The sequence below is a fragment of the Mus caroli genome, unplaced genomic scaffold (genome assembly GCF_978045245.1).
Source record: "Mus caroli unplaced genomic scaffold, Mus_caroli_1 scaffold_15, whole genome shotgun sequence".
Classification (NCBI taxonomy): domain Eukaryota; kingdom Metazoa; phylum Chordata; class Mammalia; order Rodentia; family Muridae; genus Mus; species Mus caroli.
The window spans coordinates 47,634,885-47,650,709 of record NW_028227270.1 but is presented as its reverse complement, the minus strand read 5'-3'; the positions used below and the strand labels follow the sequence as shown (position 1 = coordinate 47,650,709).

General features: G+C 50.3%; 1 protein-coding gene across 4 annotated transcripts in view; it reads left to right on the top strand.

Moving 5' to 3' along the window:
• Slc12a7 (solute carrier family 12 member 7) overlaps positions 1–15,825 on the top strand; it is an 83,556-nt gene that overhangs the window by 54,931 nt on the left and 12,800 nt on the right. For all 4 annotated transcript variants that reach the window (XM_021181012.3, XM_029468666.2, XM_021181013.3 and 1 more), the window contains exons 4-17: positions 1,365–1,511; positions 2,735–2,789; positions 3,450–3,580; positions 5,122–5,363; positions 6,499–6,710; positions 7,689–7,856; positions 8,159–8,257; positions 9,326–9,383; positions 10,056–10,230; positions 10,971–11,089; positions 11,477–11,575; positions 12,147–12,266; positions 12,960–13,064; positions 13,503–13,671. In XM_021181012.3, the coding sequence (XP_021036671.1) occupies positions 1,365–1,511; positions 2,735–2,789; positions 3,450–3,580; positions 5,122–5,363; positions 6,499–6,710; positions 7,689–7,856; positions 8,159–8,257; positions 9,326–9,383; positions 10,056–10,230; positions 10,971–11,089; positions 11,477–11,575; positions 12,147–12,266; positions 12,960–13,064; positions 13,503–13,671 (1,899 nt within the window). The remainder of the gene's footprint in view (positions 1–1,364; positions 1,512–2,734; positions 2,790–3,449; positions 3,581–5,121; positions 5,364–6,498; positions 6,711–7,688; positions 7,857–8,158; positions 8,258–9,325; positions 9,384–10,055; positions 10,231–10,970; positions 11,090–11,476; positions 11,576–12,146; positions 12,267–12,959; positions 13,065–13,502; positions 13,672–15,825) is intronic.

The following is a 15,825-nucleotide window of genomic DNA, read 5'->3' as shown; positions in this document are numbered from 1 at the left end:
CAAAAGATCCATGCTGGACAGCTCACAACCACCTAGACTGCATTTCAAAGGGAGCCAATGCCCTCCTTTGTCCTCTATTGGTATTTGCATTCATGTGCACTATACCAACACACGTATATGTATATATAACATAATAAATATAAAAATAATTCTCACTCATGTGCATATACCAACACACATGTATGTATACACAACAGAATAAAGATAAAAATAATTCTCAAAAAGTCCCAAAGGCTTTTCTTCATCTGCCAGCTTGTAGACTACAAACCCATAAAGACTTTATCTTCTGACCCCAGAATGCAGTGTCCAGGCCTCGAAGATAGGGAGGGCGTGAGGTTAAGGCTTAGGTCTCCCTCTTGATATATATATATCTCAAGAGGGGATATATATGTTTACTGTGATGCTCACTGGCCTTGGGCTCAGGGCTAAGGTCTTCAGGCTTTCAAACCCAGAGCTTCCTCCCACCCCCTCTTTTCTTTTCCTGTGAAATCTTTGATGTCGGGTTGGTGGAAGTTAAGCTGCCCTGCCCTGGATGGCTCACAGTGGCAGGGGTCCTATACAGGCCTGAGCTGCCATCCTGTCTTCTCAGGTTTAGGTGGTCAGTTTGCTCTTCTTGAACTCTGCCCTCTGGCCGGCTGCAACCATCCAGTATCGATCCTTAGCTGCTGGGCTCTCCCTGTGTGGTCTCAGGTTGGATGACATCCTCAGCCAGGCTTCGGTGTGAGCATTGCTCTGTACCAGCCTTGTGGTCATCATCCACAGGGGATGTGCTCATGCTGGTCCTCCATGCTCATTCTGTGTTCTCCTAAACTGAGAGGAGCCTCCTTCGTTGGGGTCTGGCTCCTCAGCTCTTGTTTCCCTAGGTCTCTAGTCTGTTTCCTGTCATTTCAATGAGACTTTTAAACTTTATAGGTAGTCTTACCGGTATCTAGCCTGTCTCTGGCCTCCTTTCTTTCATGCCTCAAGCTTCCTGGCACCAAGGTCCAGGCCCTTAGCTGTCTCACAGATATAACAAGGACTCCATCTTACTGTCCCAAACTTCCCACTCCGACTCTTCTCCCCAGTAGGAAAGCAGAGCCAGGTGGATTTCCCCCCATGTATGCATAACATGGTTTTCTTTCCCTCCAGCACAATGCCCTAGATGCCTGGGGTCTGCTCTAGAACCACAGACCCTCATCTTATTTGGAACATAGATTTTTGTCAGTCATCTTTGCTATCCTTGTAGCTTCATTGTAGATGGCCACCATGTTCCTCCCCAGTTTCTATTTCCTGTGACCTCCAAACCAAAGCATGGGGTAGGGTTCCAGACTGAGTTACTGGGTACAGGCTTTGAGCCTCCCTGGACATATGATACTCTGTTCTAGGCCCCACGCATGGGCACCTTCATCGGAGTCTACCTGCCGTGCCTGCAGAACATCTTGGGTGTTATCCTTTTCCTGCGTCTGACCTGGATTGTGGGGGCAGCTGGTGTTATGGAGTCCTTCCTCATTGTGGCCATGTGCTGCACCTGTGTGAGTGTTTACAGCTAGTCCTGGGTCAATTTCTCAGGAGCTGATTCTGGGGCCCAGAGAGACTACTGTTGGGAAATCCAGGTCTGCTTTTAGGTCCCTCTCCAGGAACCAGCTCCTATCGAAGACTTGGGAAAGATGGGCCGGCCCATGCAGCCTGGCAAAGGCCAGGTTTCCTACTAGTCTGAAGATTTTACCTAGCTGTATCTATGTTGAGGGTGGCATTTCTACATCTGGGGACTTAAGGAGGCTGAGTCAGGGGCAGGTACCTTTTACTTGGCTATGATGAGACTCCACCTAGTTTGAAAGGATCATGGATATTTTCAGGGTTTCTCTTAAAGAGAAAGGGATACATACAGATCTGTAACTTGTTCAAGTCCAGGCCTCCAGCATGTCTCCTTATTTCTAGTGACATTTTGTTACGCTGGTTTATCTTATACTCACAGCCCATTTGTTTACCAGCCAACTTTCAACCATAATAAGGTTGAATGAGTCTCCTTGACTCCTACCGCAGGCTACCTGACCACTTGTTCCCTGATAAGCTCACACCTGTGTGTCTATCCCAGGCTACCCACTGTCCTTTGACTGGTCATTCCTTCTGGCTACCTGCTTGCTTGTCCCATGAGTGGTCAGTCTATGTTGACATTCCAAGCATCTAGTTAATGCTTCCCAACTGGTCACTTCAGTGTCTGCCCCACCATGACCAACCTAGGGCCTATATTTCCAGACTGGTTATTCCATACGGTCACCCCAGGCTGTCTTCTGTTTACTTTGTGTGGGCGCTTGAGGCTACCTACTTCATTTATCACCCAAATGTCATTCTTTGTGGTATTAGCATTCCTGGTACCCACAAATAAACTTTTCCTAGCAGAGGGTGCTTGCTGGAGGCAAGGTGGATAAAAGGTGAGGTGCCGTATTCCCTGTTGGATGCACATCTCGATGAAGCGTCCCTCTTGTGCTCCGTGGGTTGGTAGAAGTGTAATTGGGTCAGGCACCTAGATGAGGTTCAGCTTACAGGGCTGTGGCAAGCAGGGTCTGAAGCCCGTGTTTTCTGTGACCTTCGGGAATGGATTTGTGGGTTGGGTAGAAAAGGGTTGACAGGCAGGAGGCCTGTCTTTCCTGGTCATTTAGTACCTCCTTTGAGGTCAAAAACCTACAACCTCAGGCTGGGCATGTTGGAGCATCTTAGGGCACACGTTTCCTGAAAGAGCTGCCTCTCTTTGCAGACAATGCTGACAGCCATCTCCATGAGCGCCATCGCTACCAACGGCGTGGTCCCAGGTGAGGGTGCCAGTGCCTGTGGCCCTTGAATTGGTTTATTGATCTTTTCACAGTACAGGACAAGAGCTACATGCGTATGGGTGCCATTCCTGCCCCAAGCTCATGTGGTGACTGTAACATTTTAAGTTGTTTTCACCGGGGTGGCACTGGAGTACTGTGCTGCCCATGGAGTGAAGAGAGGCTCTCTTCCCCAGAGGCTCTGGTGTGGACACACCCTCACTGCTTGCCTGTCTGTTATTATGATGATGGGAACCACATCCTTGAGTTGGACACAAACCTGAGTAGAATGCAGGTCCTTCTGAAGTGATGAGCTAGCAGAGATACACTGCCAAGCACTACTGCCTGTCCTCTGCATAAAAGAGTTGGCAGACCTGTGCCAGTGTCTCTCCTTTAACCGTCTGAGGGCATAGCAGGCTTTCCGAAGACAGATGATGTACTGTACCTGCCTGTATCAGGCAGTTCTCATCATGCTTGAGCTAGCCTGTACCAGTAGGCAGGCTAGACATGAATTCATAGCCCAAGGCTTTCTGGTGGTTCTGTTTTGACGGCATGCTAAAGCTGCTTGTCCCTTAGTGGGGACAAATCTTTCTTTGTGAGTGCTCAGTGTTCATAGTGAATGGCATTTCCTGACCCATATTTTATCTTGGGTTATCTTTACAGCGGGAGGCTCGTACTACATGATCTCCCGTTCGCTGGGGCCTGAGTTTGGAGGTGCTGTTGGCCTCTGCTTCTACTTGGGCACGACATTTGCAGGCGCCATGTACATCCTGGGTACCATCGAGATCTTCCTGGTGAGTCCATCTGTGGAAGTCTTCCTTACCCAGGCACTTTGCCCATGGGCTGATTCGTATGTTACCTCTGACTGTCCTCTATCCTGCTGCTCTGCATGTCTTGGCTCTCAGAGGGTCTGGGTCTCTGATGGGTGAGACCTCATAGTCTGTGATATCTCAGGAGGCATGTGTAACTCCTTGAGCAGGATTCTAGCCCTCAAAGGCAAAGCAGTTCTGCTCATCACTGTTTTTTTGTTTTTTTTTTTTCAATTTATGTATTTATTTTATTAGATATTTTCTTTATTTACATTTCAAATGTTATCCCCTTTCTTGGTTTCCCCCCCCAAACCCCCCTATCTCATCCCCCTTCCCCTGGCATCACTGGTTCTTATAGTATGAAACTCTTATTTTATTTTATTTTTTGGCTTTTTGAGCCAGGGTTTCTCTGTGTATCCCTGGCTGTCCTGGAACTCACTCTGTAGACCAGGCTGCACAACTTCTACTGTAGAAGGACTTCCCTGCAACTTGATGTTGGGCTTGGGCTCAATGTCTGGTGGGCTTTGTAGCATAAGTTTCTGTTTACCATGGGTACTGTTTATCATAACCAGGAAATCATGGGGGCAGGAGCTTGAAGCAGTGTGTAGTGTCAGCTGTCAGGAAGAAGAGAGATGAATCCTGATGCTAGGCTTTTTCCTCCCTCTTTATACAGTTCAAAATCCCAACCCAGGGAAATGGTACCACCTACCCTAAAAGTGGTGGGTCTTTCCATCTTTAATGAACTCAAAATAATCCCTCACTCTTGTGAGCTAATCCCAGAGGAATCTAATATGACCCAGATCTTCCCAGAGGTTTTCTCTTGAGTGGATCTAGATCCTGTCAATTGATGATAAATACTAACCATCGCGATAACCATTTCGATGGAGATGGCTTTTTTTCTCTGCTACCCAAGCATCCCAGAGCCAGCAGAGAAGCCTTCCCATGCTTTCTAAGAAAGGTTTCACGGGGGGGGGGGGGGGGGGGATGATGCATATTCTAATTTGGGGAGTCTGGGCTGGGACCTAGGATTCCTTGTCCCACTATGGGTCCCGGACCCGCAGACTCTAGATTGTCATGCTCATTTCTAGGGTCTGGTCGGTCTCTGAGGAAGTCCCATTCCTACAGTAGAGCAGCTTGGAGGACACACTAGCTATTTGGTAGCTCTCTGGAGATGGCGCTCAGCAGTCAGCTGGTATTAGTAAAGACGGAGGAGCTGTGCTGGGCTCTGCTAAGGCTGTTGGCAGGAGTCCTTGGCCCCTCACTACAAGGGTTCTCCCCTGCCTGTTAGTAACCTGACCAAGGTTACATTCTGGCTTTGGCAGTTTGAGGGAACTGGACAGGAATGACTGCCGGCTGGATGCCCTGGGTCCATCTTGGATGGCACACAAGATTCTGTCTCCATGTACCCAGTGGCCTCAAGCCTGACAGGCCGCCTTTGCCAGTATCAGGGAGGGAGGCAGTGTGAGGTCAAGGCTGGGTGAGTTCCTGGACAGGACCTTCTTTGCTGACCTGACTTATTCTCACAGACCTACATCTCTCCAAGTGCGGCCATCTTCCAGGCAGAGACGGCGGATGGTGAGGCGGCCGCACTGTTGAACAACATGCGCGTGTATGGCAGCTGTGCGCTGGCACTCATGGCGGTGGTGGTCTTTGTTGGTGTCAAATATGTCAACAAGCTGGCACTGGTCTTCTTAGCCTGTGTTGTGCTTTCTATCCTGGCCATCTATGCTGGTGTCATCAAGACAGCCTTTGCCCCACCTGACATCCCGTGAGTCCCAGGCCATCCTGGTGGTGGTGTGGGTGTGTGGGTGTGGCTTGGATCTAATGCTGGGTCACCTTGCTGTGTTGTTCCAGGGGCTGGGCCTGGCCTCCTGGTTCTCTCTCCTCCTAGCTTCTCTGGGGAAGAACATGGAGGTATCCTTGATAATCACTCTTGGGTTCCAGTATGGTTTTAAGGAACTTTGGAGTTTGGGGTGGGCACAGTGCCCATGTAGAGGGTTCTGTGTGCGTCTGTGATGTCAGGAGGCTGGTGAAGGTTGTCCGTATTTCAGTGTGGACAGTGGATTAATTACTTTTTGGTGCTGTGATAAAGCACCGTGATTAGAAACAGGCTATGAAAGAAAACGTTTATTTTGGCCTGTGGTTCTAGAGGGGTGAGAGTCTATCATGGCAGGGAGAAATAGCAGCAGAAAGCAGGCACGTTAGCAGAAGTAAGAAGCTGGGGGGGGGGGAGGGGAAGAGGGGAAGAGGGGAAGAGAGACTGGCAAAGTCCGTCCCCAGAACATAACTTCCTGAAACAAGGCCATATGTGCTGAACCTCCCCCCAAAGCACCATCAGCTAGGTTTCAAGTGTTAAATGGCTGAGCCTACGGAAAACATTCTCAAACCACCACAGTCAGATGGCCAAGCTTGTTAGACCATTCTTATCTCATGAGACATGGCTTCCTCGTCTTTATAGAAACCCTTCAAATGAGCTGCCTCTTGTCCTTCTATGGGCATCCACCTATGGGTTAACCAAGGTGGCCGGTGTCGCAGCAAGTTGAGTGAGCTTGGACCAAGGTGCAGACTGGACATGTTAGGACTGACCAAAGCCCTTGGTAGGGAATGTGGGAGCCAGGAAGGGATGAAACCACAGAGCTGTAGTTTCACCATTTTTGTGGAGGGTTTGGCCACCTTCCAGAGTAAGTTGCCCTGGGCAGGAGGAAGACAGCCCTCACCCATGGAGGGCTTGTATGTGAGATCAGTCTTCAGGCTGCTGGACTGTGACCCCATGCTTGCTCCTGACATGTGGCCCCGCAGTAACACGGGTTACATTTATTAGAGTTGCTCAGGAGGTGTTGAGCCCCGCAGTGAGACAGCTGAGCAGCGTGGTGAAAATGAGCTCTGCCCTTTCTCTGCTCTAGGGTCTGCCTTCTAGGGAACCGCACGCTGGCAAACCGCAACTTTGATACCTGTGCCAAGATGCAGGTTGTCAGCAACGGTACAGTAACCACTGCACTCTGGCGCCTCTTCTGCAATGGCTCCAGCTCGGGTGCCACCTGTGATGAGTACTTTGCACAGAACAACGTTACTGAGATACAGGGCATCCCTGGTGTGGCCAGTGGTGTCTTCCTGGGTGAGTGCTTGTGGGGACGGCTAGGGCCACCTCTCTGGGTTGTTTGGGGCTACTCTTAGGGTCCTGGTTCTTCTTGCTTAGCCGTATTCCTAGGGTCCCATCCAGCCAAACCCTAGGCTAGAATGGCCTTCTTCATCTGCTGCAAATCAGCTGCGTAAGGTCATGCATTCAGTGTTTGAGACAACCACTCACTTTGCAGCCCAGCATGGCCTGGAAATTGCTAGGTAGCCTTGATTGGTCCAGAACTTATCCATGTCATTACCTTCTACATACTGGGATAACAAGTAGCCGGGGGAGCAACTTCATCTTAGAGAGAAGGACCCAGTCCTGGGGAGCCTGAACACTTGGTCCTCATACTCTACTCTGTGTGAGGTTGGGATTCTGTATGCCCCCCAGTGGTATGGTGTGATGTCAGTGGGCAGCTGAGGGCTGTGTCTGGGTGATGGGGGGGAACCTGCTGGAGTCTCGGAGGCAAGATATCTGGAAGCAACCCCCAAAGGGTCTCAAGAAAGGCAGCAAGGGCATATGGATTGCTGGCTGGAGGCCACCTATGAAGAGGTCCCTATGGGTGGGTGGGGGGGTGGGTGTCACTGTCAGTGTAAGACTGCACTGTGCCAGGCTGGAATGCAGTAGAGAGTGAAGGTGGCCATACTCCCTGGATTATTGGAGGAACCAATATGGTTACAGGCTCTGTGTTTCTGCCTCGTGCATGGATGCCTAGCAGGGAGGAGGCCACCAAGACTGTGGGCAGCTAGCTGTTGAGGAGCATGTGTGCAAGGATCCTCTAGTGCTGAAGCCTCATGTTGAGTTTTGGGGAGAGTGGCTTCGTGCATGTGGTCCTCACAAGGTTGAGTGCCCCTGATTGGAATCAGAGCCATGGAAGAACGACCTGCGGTTGTGAGTGGTGATGCTGGCTGTGGAGAGTCCAATGGGCAATCCTGGCCGAAGGCTGAGAAATCCTGACTGTTCGTATTACAGATAACCTGTGGAGCACATATTCAGACAAGGGGGCATTTGTGGAAAAGAAAGGCGTGTCCTCAGTGCCTGTGTCCGAGGAGAGCCGGCCTGGTGGATTGCCATACGTCCTCACAGACATCATGACCTACTTCACCATGCTAGTTGGCATCTACTTCCCGTCTGTAACTGGTGAGGCCCCCTGCCTTCCCTCCTCTTCTGTCTTTGTGTCTGCTTCTCTGTGTGTTCCTACCATGACTCTCTCTCTCTCTGACTCTTTCTTGTCTTTCTATCTCTTTGTTACTGTTTCTGTCTCTTGGTCTGTCTCTATTTTCTGGTCTCTGTGTGTATGTCTATGTTTCTTCTGTCTTTCAGTCATCAGAGATCACCTTTCTAGCAAGCAGTGGTGGTATTGGCCTATCTTCTCTGATGAATCTTTCTATAGGCAGCATCCTCTAGGTTTCCTGTCACTGTCATCCCTGTCTACTCTGCAGGGATCATGGCAGGATCCAACCGCTCCGGAGACCTCAAAGACGCCCAGAAGTCCATTCCAACGGGGACCATTCTGGCCATCGTGACTACATCTTTCATTTGTATCCTTTCCTTAAGGGGCCCTGTGCCGGATGTGTTGAATTCTAACTCTACTGCCTTTGCACCAGGCCCCTCCGTCACATCCTCATTGTGCCCATCTGTGGTGTGCTGTCCAGATTCAGGTCCTGACCACAGCCTGCCCTACTTGCACAGCCTTAGGTGATGTGCCACATTAAAGCATGGCACCTGTATTCCTGTCTCTTATGATTGTGTTTGACACAGTGTCCCTTTAAAAAAATCCAAGAGAGGACCAGGGGTTGTAGTTCAGTGGTAAGAGTGCTTATCTAGCATGCACAAGGCCTTGGCTTCGAATCTCCAGTAATACCAAAGGAAAAAGAAATACAACACATCACTGGATTGGTGTACACCAAGGGTCCACAGCCTTGGTTGGGTGTGTTGTGAAATATGGCATGTCTTAGTTAGGGTTTTACTGCTGTGAACAGACACCGTGACCAAGGCAAGTCTTATAAAGGATGACATTTAATTGGGCTGGCTTACAGGTTCAGAGGTTCAGTCTATCATCAAGGTGGGAGCAGGGAAGCATCCAGGCAGGCATGATTCAGGCAGAGCTAAGAGTTCTACATCTTCATCTGAAGGCTGCTAGTGGAAGACTGATTTCCAGGCAGCTAGGAGTAGAGTCTTAAAGCCCATGTCCACAGTGACACATCTACTCCAACAAGGCCACACCTCCTAGTATTGCCACTTCCTGGGCCGAGCACATACAAACCATCACATGGCTTAAGCACAGACCACAGTTGCTTTTGTGAAGCTGATGTTCCAGGAGTCCTGTCCTCCTGGCAGGGTGGTTGGTCACCAACCATACACCTTTTGAGTACCCTGTAGCTAGCACTCTATAGCTGGACAGATGTGAGGACAGTACCCAGAGGACTGTTGGAGGTGTTGGGCACATCTGTGGGGACAGGATATGGAGATGTCTTACCACATGGTGACCTTGGCTACAGTGTTGCTCCAGGCCCATGGAATGGGACTCACTCTCCAGCATGCATTTACCTGGAGCTTGCATGCTACTCTATTGCCACAGGACTGTCTGTTCCTTGACTTCAACTCAGATCTTTCCTGCATAGTGCTGTTTGGGGCCTGCATTGAAGGTGTAGTCCTGCGAGATAAGTATGTTGGGGTTTTACTACATGAAATGACTGTAGTTGGTATTTTCTTTCCTGAGGGAGACTTCGGCTTTGAAATTAAATGACCTCTGGGCCTCACAGTTGTATATGAGTTAAATGCTCTTATCAGAGGGTCACACTATCTTTTGCCTGACTAAAGCATTGATGTGTCACCCCTTGGGCCTGGAGCCTGAAGACTGCTCAGAGCAAAGTTGAGGCCTGATGAAGCTGGGAATGGGGAATGAATACAGGTGTGTGAATGGGAGAGATAGGATCTAGGGACCCCAGTCCTGCTGCTCAGTTAGCAGAATCTTAGTTTGGACTATTGTGGACTCTTCATTCTTAGGGTACTGCTTGTCAGAATCTCAGGGCTTCAAGGGTTCTTATATACCGCATGGTGAAGAAGTATAGTACCACCAGGCCTACAGAGAGATGACCTCGGCAGAAATGGCAGTGGCCAGCACCACCTTGGTATCAGCCAGGGCTTCCTGTTCCTGATAGGATTCTAGGGGAACAGTTTCAAGCCACCTAAGCCCTTTCTGAGAGGGGCTGTCAGGCTGACTGGGTCCTTAGTCTAGGGGTTCACACTCAAATGAGGACAGTTTTTTTTTTTTTTTTCTGCCTTCAGATCACTCTTTAGAAGCTCTACTGACCACCTTCCCTTACTCACCTATAGGTTTGGGGAAGCCTTGCAAGGGAACCTGGTCATTGGCATGCTGGCCTGGCCATCTCCCTGGGTCATCGTGATTGGCTCCTTCTTCTCCACCTGTGGTGCTGGCCTGCAGAGCCTGACTGGGGCACCCCGCCTACTGCAGGCCATCGCGCGTGATGGTATCATCCCCTTCCTACAGGTGAGTCCTTCACTCAAGGTGCAGGAGATGAAGCTGGCTGCCCTAGGAAGAACCATGCAATGTCATGTCTGGGTGTTTAGGGGCCCCTAAGAGTCTGTCCTGCAGAGCTGGACTGATAGAATGAAGACAGGGGGCCTATGTCCTGCTTTTGGATTCTATACTGGTTATCTCACTTTAGCTGCTGGGCTGAGGGTGCAGGCCCAGGGCAGAGGTTGCCTGGCTGTTACTAAAAGTCCTTTCCCAGTGGGCCATGTTTATCCATTGACCCACTGAGGCCATGTGAAGGATGGCCCCACGGGTGTCAACCATGGATTTGGTGTCCCTGGACCTGGCCTCTAACTGGTTCTGAAGTTCCTGGAGTGAATTTAGAGGTACAGGATGCAATGAGAGTCCTGGAATGAGATCATCAAAATGTCATAGTCCAATGGCTTAAACCAAAGGAAGTTTCCGCAGACTGGAGACTGACCACACAAAAGTGATTTGAAGATAGAAAAAAAAAGGGAAAAAAAATGGAGGTTTGGGTGTGGCAGGACTGTGCCCTGAGTCTATCTGTCTGTGTGGCTGTTGGGTTTTCTTTTACATACAGCATGGTGACATGTGACTAAAGCTAGGTTTTGCTTGTAAGTTTTGTAAGTTGTTCCATGGTTAAGATGTTGGGATGACACTGCCTTGCAGATGGTTCATTCCATTCCCACAGGCAGTTTCCAACCCCAGCCCACCTACCTCTCCCCATACTGCAGGTGTTTGGCCATGGAAAGGCCAATGGGGAGCCCACATGGGCCCTGCTGCTCACGGCTCTCATCTGTGAGACCGGTATCCTCATCGCCTCCCTGGACAGTGTGGCCCCCATCCTGTCCATGTGAGTAGCCTGCAGGGACACAGGGTGGAGGGTGTAAGGACTTGGTTACTGTTCCTATCTGAACATAGGGTAAGGACTAAAGATACATAAAGGGTAGGCGCAGAAGGCCAGGTGGCTATGCTGTGGGCACACAGCTGTTGGGCCAGCTGAGATGAGTGTGGTTGGACAGACAGCTGCTATGGTAGGTGCAATGGCTGCACCTGTGGTAGGTGACAGGGACAGTAAGCATGCGACTTGTTCATAGGGTCCCTCGGCCCTAGAAGAGCTCTATTGTGTAAACAGGTTGGGTCTCCCTAAAAAGTGGTGAGCAGTAGATGATAGAACAATGGCAGGATACTACTGTGCCATCGTGGGTAGTCAGCAGCCTCACTGGACCTTTTGCTCTAGGTTCTTCCTCATGTGCTACATGTTCGTCAATCTGGCCTGTGCCGTACAGACCCTGCTGCGCACACCCAACTGGCGTCCACGCTTCAAGTTCTACCACTGGTAAGGCCTTCTGTGTGGACGCCCTGAGGGACCCACAAACCTGAGCACATACAATCTGTTCTGGAGGCTGCCTGCTGCTGGGCTTAAAACTATTTTGGTGGAAGGAGACCCAGTGAAGTCTAGGAGGCCATGGTCCTGTCCTGGCCTCTGACTCATAGTTCCTTTCCTGAGTACACGTGTGATTCGTATGTCAGCTTGGTCCTCTCCAGCCAGAAATGCTTGGCAATCCCAGAGCTGCCAGTGTTCTTCAGGCTCCTTTCCAGCACAGTGCTGGATGGGTGGATGGAGCCCATTCTGTGTTCTGCACGTAGCTGGGTGTCTTGTGCACCCCAGGAGGGAAACAGACAGTTGTACTGTCTCCAGGCTGCAGCTCTGCTGTGCCACAGCAGGATCCCTGGGAGCCATTTCGTATTTCAGGGATGACTGAGTGGCAGACCTGATTGCCAGGCATCATGGGCTGATGCTCTGTTCAAGGAAGAGTTTCATAATAGGGAAAGTGCTGTTGGTGAAGCAGGCTTTCAGGTGCCAGTTGGGGGCTGTACGGGCCTGTTCTGAACTTCATGTCCACTAGGACCCTCTCCTTCCTTGGGATGAGTCTCTGCCTCGCGCTGATGTTCATCTGCTCCTGGTACTACGCCCTCTTCGCCATGCTCATTGCTGGCTGCATCTACAAGTACATCGAGTACCGCGGGTGAGTGGCAGCCCCTCAGAAAGCCGTGACTTCACTACCCTCCTCATGTTCACACAGAAACAGAGCAGTCAGTTGACCTGCCTGGGGCATGAGTCTGGGTGCTGCTGCTGAGGTCTCATGGAGGTTAGACACCCTGTGAGTCCTAGGTGTCTTGTGTTGTTCCCTAGTCCCAGCCAGGCTGACTCACTCGGGTATATGCTGATTTCCTGCCCGGGAGTTACTGTGCAGAAGCAGGGCAGGGTTTTTGTTTTTTGTTTTTGTTCATTTCATGTGTGTTCTAATTTATTAATAGGCGCATCTATGGCTTCCACTGTTGACAGTCTGTTTAAGGAATTTGGTACCTGTCAACCATAGCACTGTCATGTCCCAGGAGCTATGTTCAGAGTTCCATTACCACCAAGTTACCTTTGTCCTTCCCTTTCATTTCTGTCTTCACTCTGGTCCTTGAGACCAATCTAGTTCAGGGCTTCCAAGTCATGATTTCAGTCTCATTCTTCTCTGTCCCTGGTGTCCCCAGTGAATGGTACCACAAGGAAGTCCTGCTGCTCAAACCTTTTCATTTTATCCAGTAGCCCTGCTTGTCCTGGGAAGCCCCTTTCCTGTTGGGTTTACACACATTGTGACTGTCCCAGCTATGTAAACATTCTTCAAAGTGCTACTGTGACAAGGTGACCTTCCTCTGTACCCATACAGGGCTGAGAAGGAGTGGGGGGATGGCATCAGGGGCCTGTCACTGAATGCTGCCCGCTATGCCCTGCTGCGTGTGGAACATGGGCCCCCACATACCAAGAACTGGAGGTGAGTACACCCCACAGCCACAGCCCCAAGGTAGCAGAATGGAGTGGAGACCCTTATCCTGCCAACTGGTTAGCACTGTCTTGGAAGCTTTTGCTCTTGGCCTTCTGAGGAGAGATCTGACAGGGCATCACTGCCAAAGAATGGGAGAATAGCCAGAGGTGGGTCCTGGATATCCAACAAGCCACCAGCAGTATGGATTGGAGGCATGCTCCTCTACGGGAGTTTCCTCTGTTCTAAGGCCAACCTTAGCTGGGACACCTGAAGCCTCAGACACAAGGTCCTACCTGTCCCATCTGCCCCACCTGTCCTTCCCATGCCACCTGGTCTTCCTAGGATGTCTGTCTACTTGCTTTGCTATCTCTATCCCATCTGGCTCCATGAGCATGAGAGCCCTGTGTGTGGCCATTGTAACTCCTGTCCCTGCCTATCCTACCACAGGCCCCAGGTGTTGGTGATGTTGAACCTGGACTCTGAGCAGTGTGTAAAGCACCCCCGCCTGCTGTCCTTCACCTCTCAGCTGAAGGCTGGCAAGGGCCTGACCATCGTGGGATCTGTGCTAGAGGGCACCTACTTAGACAAGCATGTGGAGGCCCAGAGGGCTGAAGAGGTAGGCAGGTGGAGTGCCGAGTAAATGAGGTCTGGGTTGCAACCACCTAAGAAGAGCTGAGCCACATCCTGCATCTCAAGGCTTAGGGGCACGATTTGTACACGAGCTTTTTTCTTATGGCTATCCTTATCTGGTCTTGCTTGTGCATTCAGGCTTCCTGCTCTCTGTGTGTCTCTAAGCTGCATCCCAGTTTCTGAGTCCAGTCCATTCCGGGTGGACTGTGGAGTGGACTCTGTGGAGTGTATTCTGAGGACTGACTGTGGGCATTGGTGGTAGTGACTATTGATAACTCTGGTCTGGAGTGACAATCCTGTGGCTTTTTCAGGATGACATTACTTGCCCAGCCAGCCTGTCAGGCTGCTTTGAGATTTGGCCAGTTCAAAGAGGACAAGAGAACAGATGGATCATTTTCTTGCTCCTCCTTTAAAAGAGCCAGCAGTTGTCCCTTAGAATGTGGAGCCTCCGATCCGAACCCTGGCTGCTGCTGACTGCAAACCCACGAATTTAAACATCATAGCTCTAGTCCTTAAGGATGGGAGGTTTTCTGTCTTGTCCTTTGGTGTCTGACCTGTAGCTGGTCTGAGGGGCATTTTGTTATGGGAGAGAGGGTGGCTCTGTCTTGGAGGTGCTCATGTTTTTATCTGTGATATTTCTTGGGAACAAAAGAAGCCAGCATCTGCTTTAAGCAATGGTATGCTCATGTCCTTTCCTGGTGTCTCCTCCACACTTTAGAGGAGATCTCTGGAGTTAAGGCCACCCTTTGGACAGATTCTAAGGGTGTGCATGGACTCTTGTTATCTGATGTCACTGGCAGAACATGGGGAAAGGTATTTGTGTTGAAGTGAGTGCCTGCTGGGGGCCCTCTGACTCTGGTTTCAATCTCCATTCTGATAAGAAATGAGAAGAGTACCTGTGGCCGGGCATGGTGGTGCACGCCTTTAATCCCAGCACTTGGGAGGCAGAGGCAGGCAGATTTCAGAGTTCGAGGCCAGCCTGGTTTACAGAGTGAGTTCCAGGACAGCCAGGGCTACACAGAGAAACCCTGTCTCGAAAAATCAATCAATCAAACAAACAAACAAAAAACAAAGAGTACCTGTGGCTATCTCATGTATGTCTGTTAGATTAATTTATATTCTGTAGTGCTGGGGTGGGACCCAGGACCCCATATGTGCTAGACAAGTGCTCACTCAGCCACTGAGCCACACTCAAACCCTGGTTGGATGATTTTAATCTCTATTTGCTTTTAGGCAGAAGGTTCTAAAGAATCTGAATCAGGAACACGTGTTGAGAACCAGAAGCCAAGTGCTCGCCTCTCCTGGTAACCAGAGGAAAAGTTTAGCATTGGAATTAGTCATTTTTATTGATCAGCAAAAGCCAGAGGGAGCTGCCCAAGGGTCCACCTGTCCCTTGTGCCTGATGGAGCTCTGCCCTTTAGTCGGACTATCAGTAGTAGTATTAAATGAAGACAGTTTGGGAAAGCCATTTTTTAAGTGATCAGAGCTTGTGTAAGAAACTTGTTATGGGCATTATATAACAGGATTAATATTACTTTCCCTCTACTGCAGCATTTGCATGAGAGGGCTTGAGGGTTTGAGTCACCCTATCCTTCCCTAACTAAGGGTCCTATCTTCCTCTTCTGTGAGGTTTCCCTGCCCACAGTGGCTTTGGCAGATGTGCCAACTTCTTATCTGGACCAGATTCCTGCCTGGTCAGGGCTCTGTCCTCTAAAACTTTAGGCTGGGCAGGCGATTCTCTAGGAGTAAGGCAAAAATTAAGATCCAGCTCCAGCTCTTTGGGTCTAGCATGGGGAAAGCAATGTGGCAGCCTTTGTCAGGGACACAGGCATCACAAAGTCAGGGCAGGGGTGTGTAGGTACCCTGTACGGTAGGCATATCCTACTGGTCAGTCCTCCGCAGTGTTCTCTGTGCCGTGACCTTTAGCCAGCTTCAGCCCATAGGAGGACAGAGTAGCCCTGCCACACACATGCCATCGAGCTGAGTCAGCCTCTCCAGTACTTCTCCTATGAAACCCCCATCATGGGCACTGTCCTTCCTGCCTGGGAGCAGCTGTGTCCCTGGGACCACGCCTCCCGCCTGGGCTGCCTCTCAGTCTCTGGCATGTTCCCCTTTTGGGACAGTGTGTTTAGATTGTTTC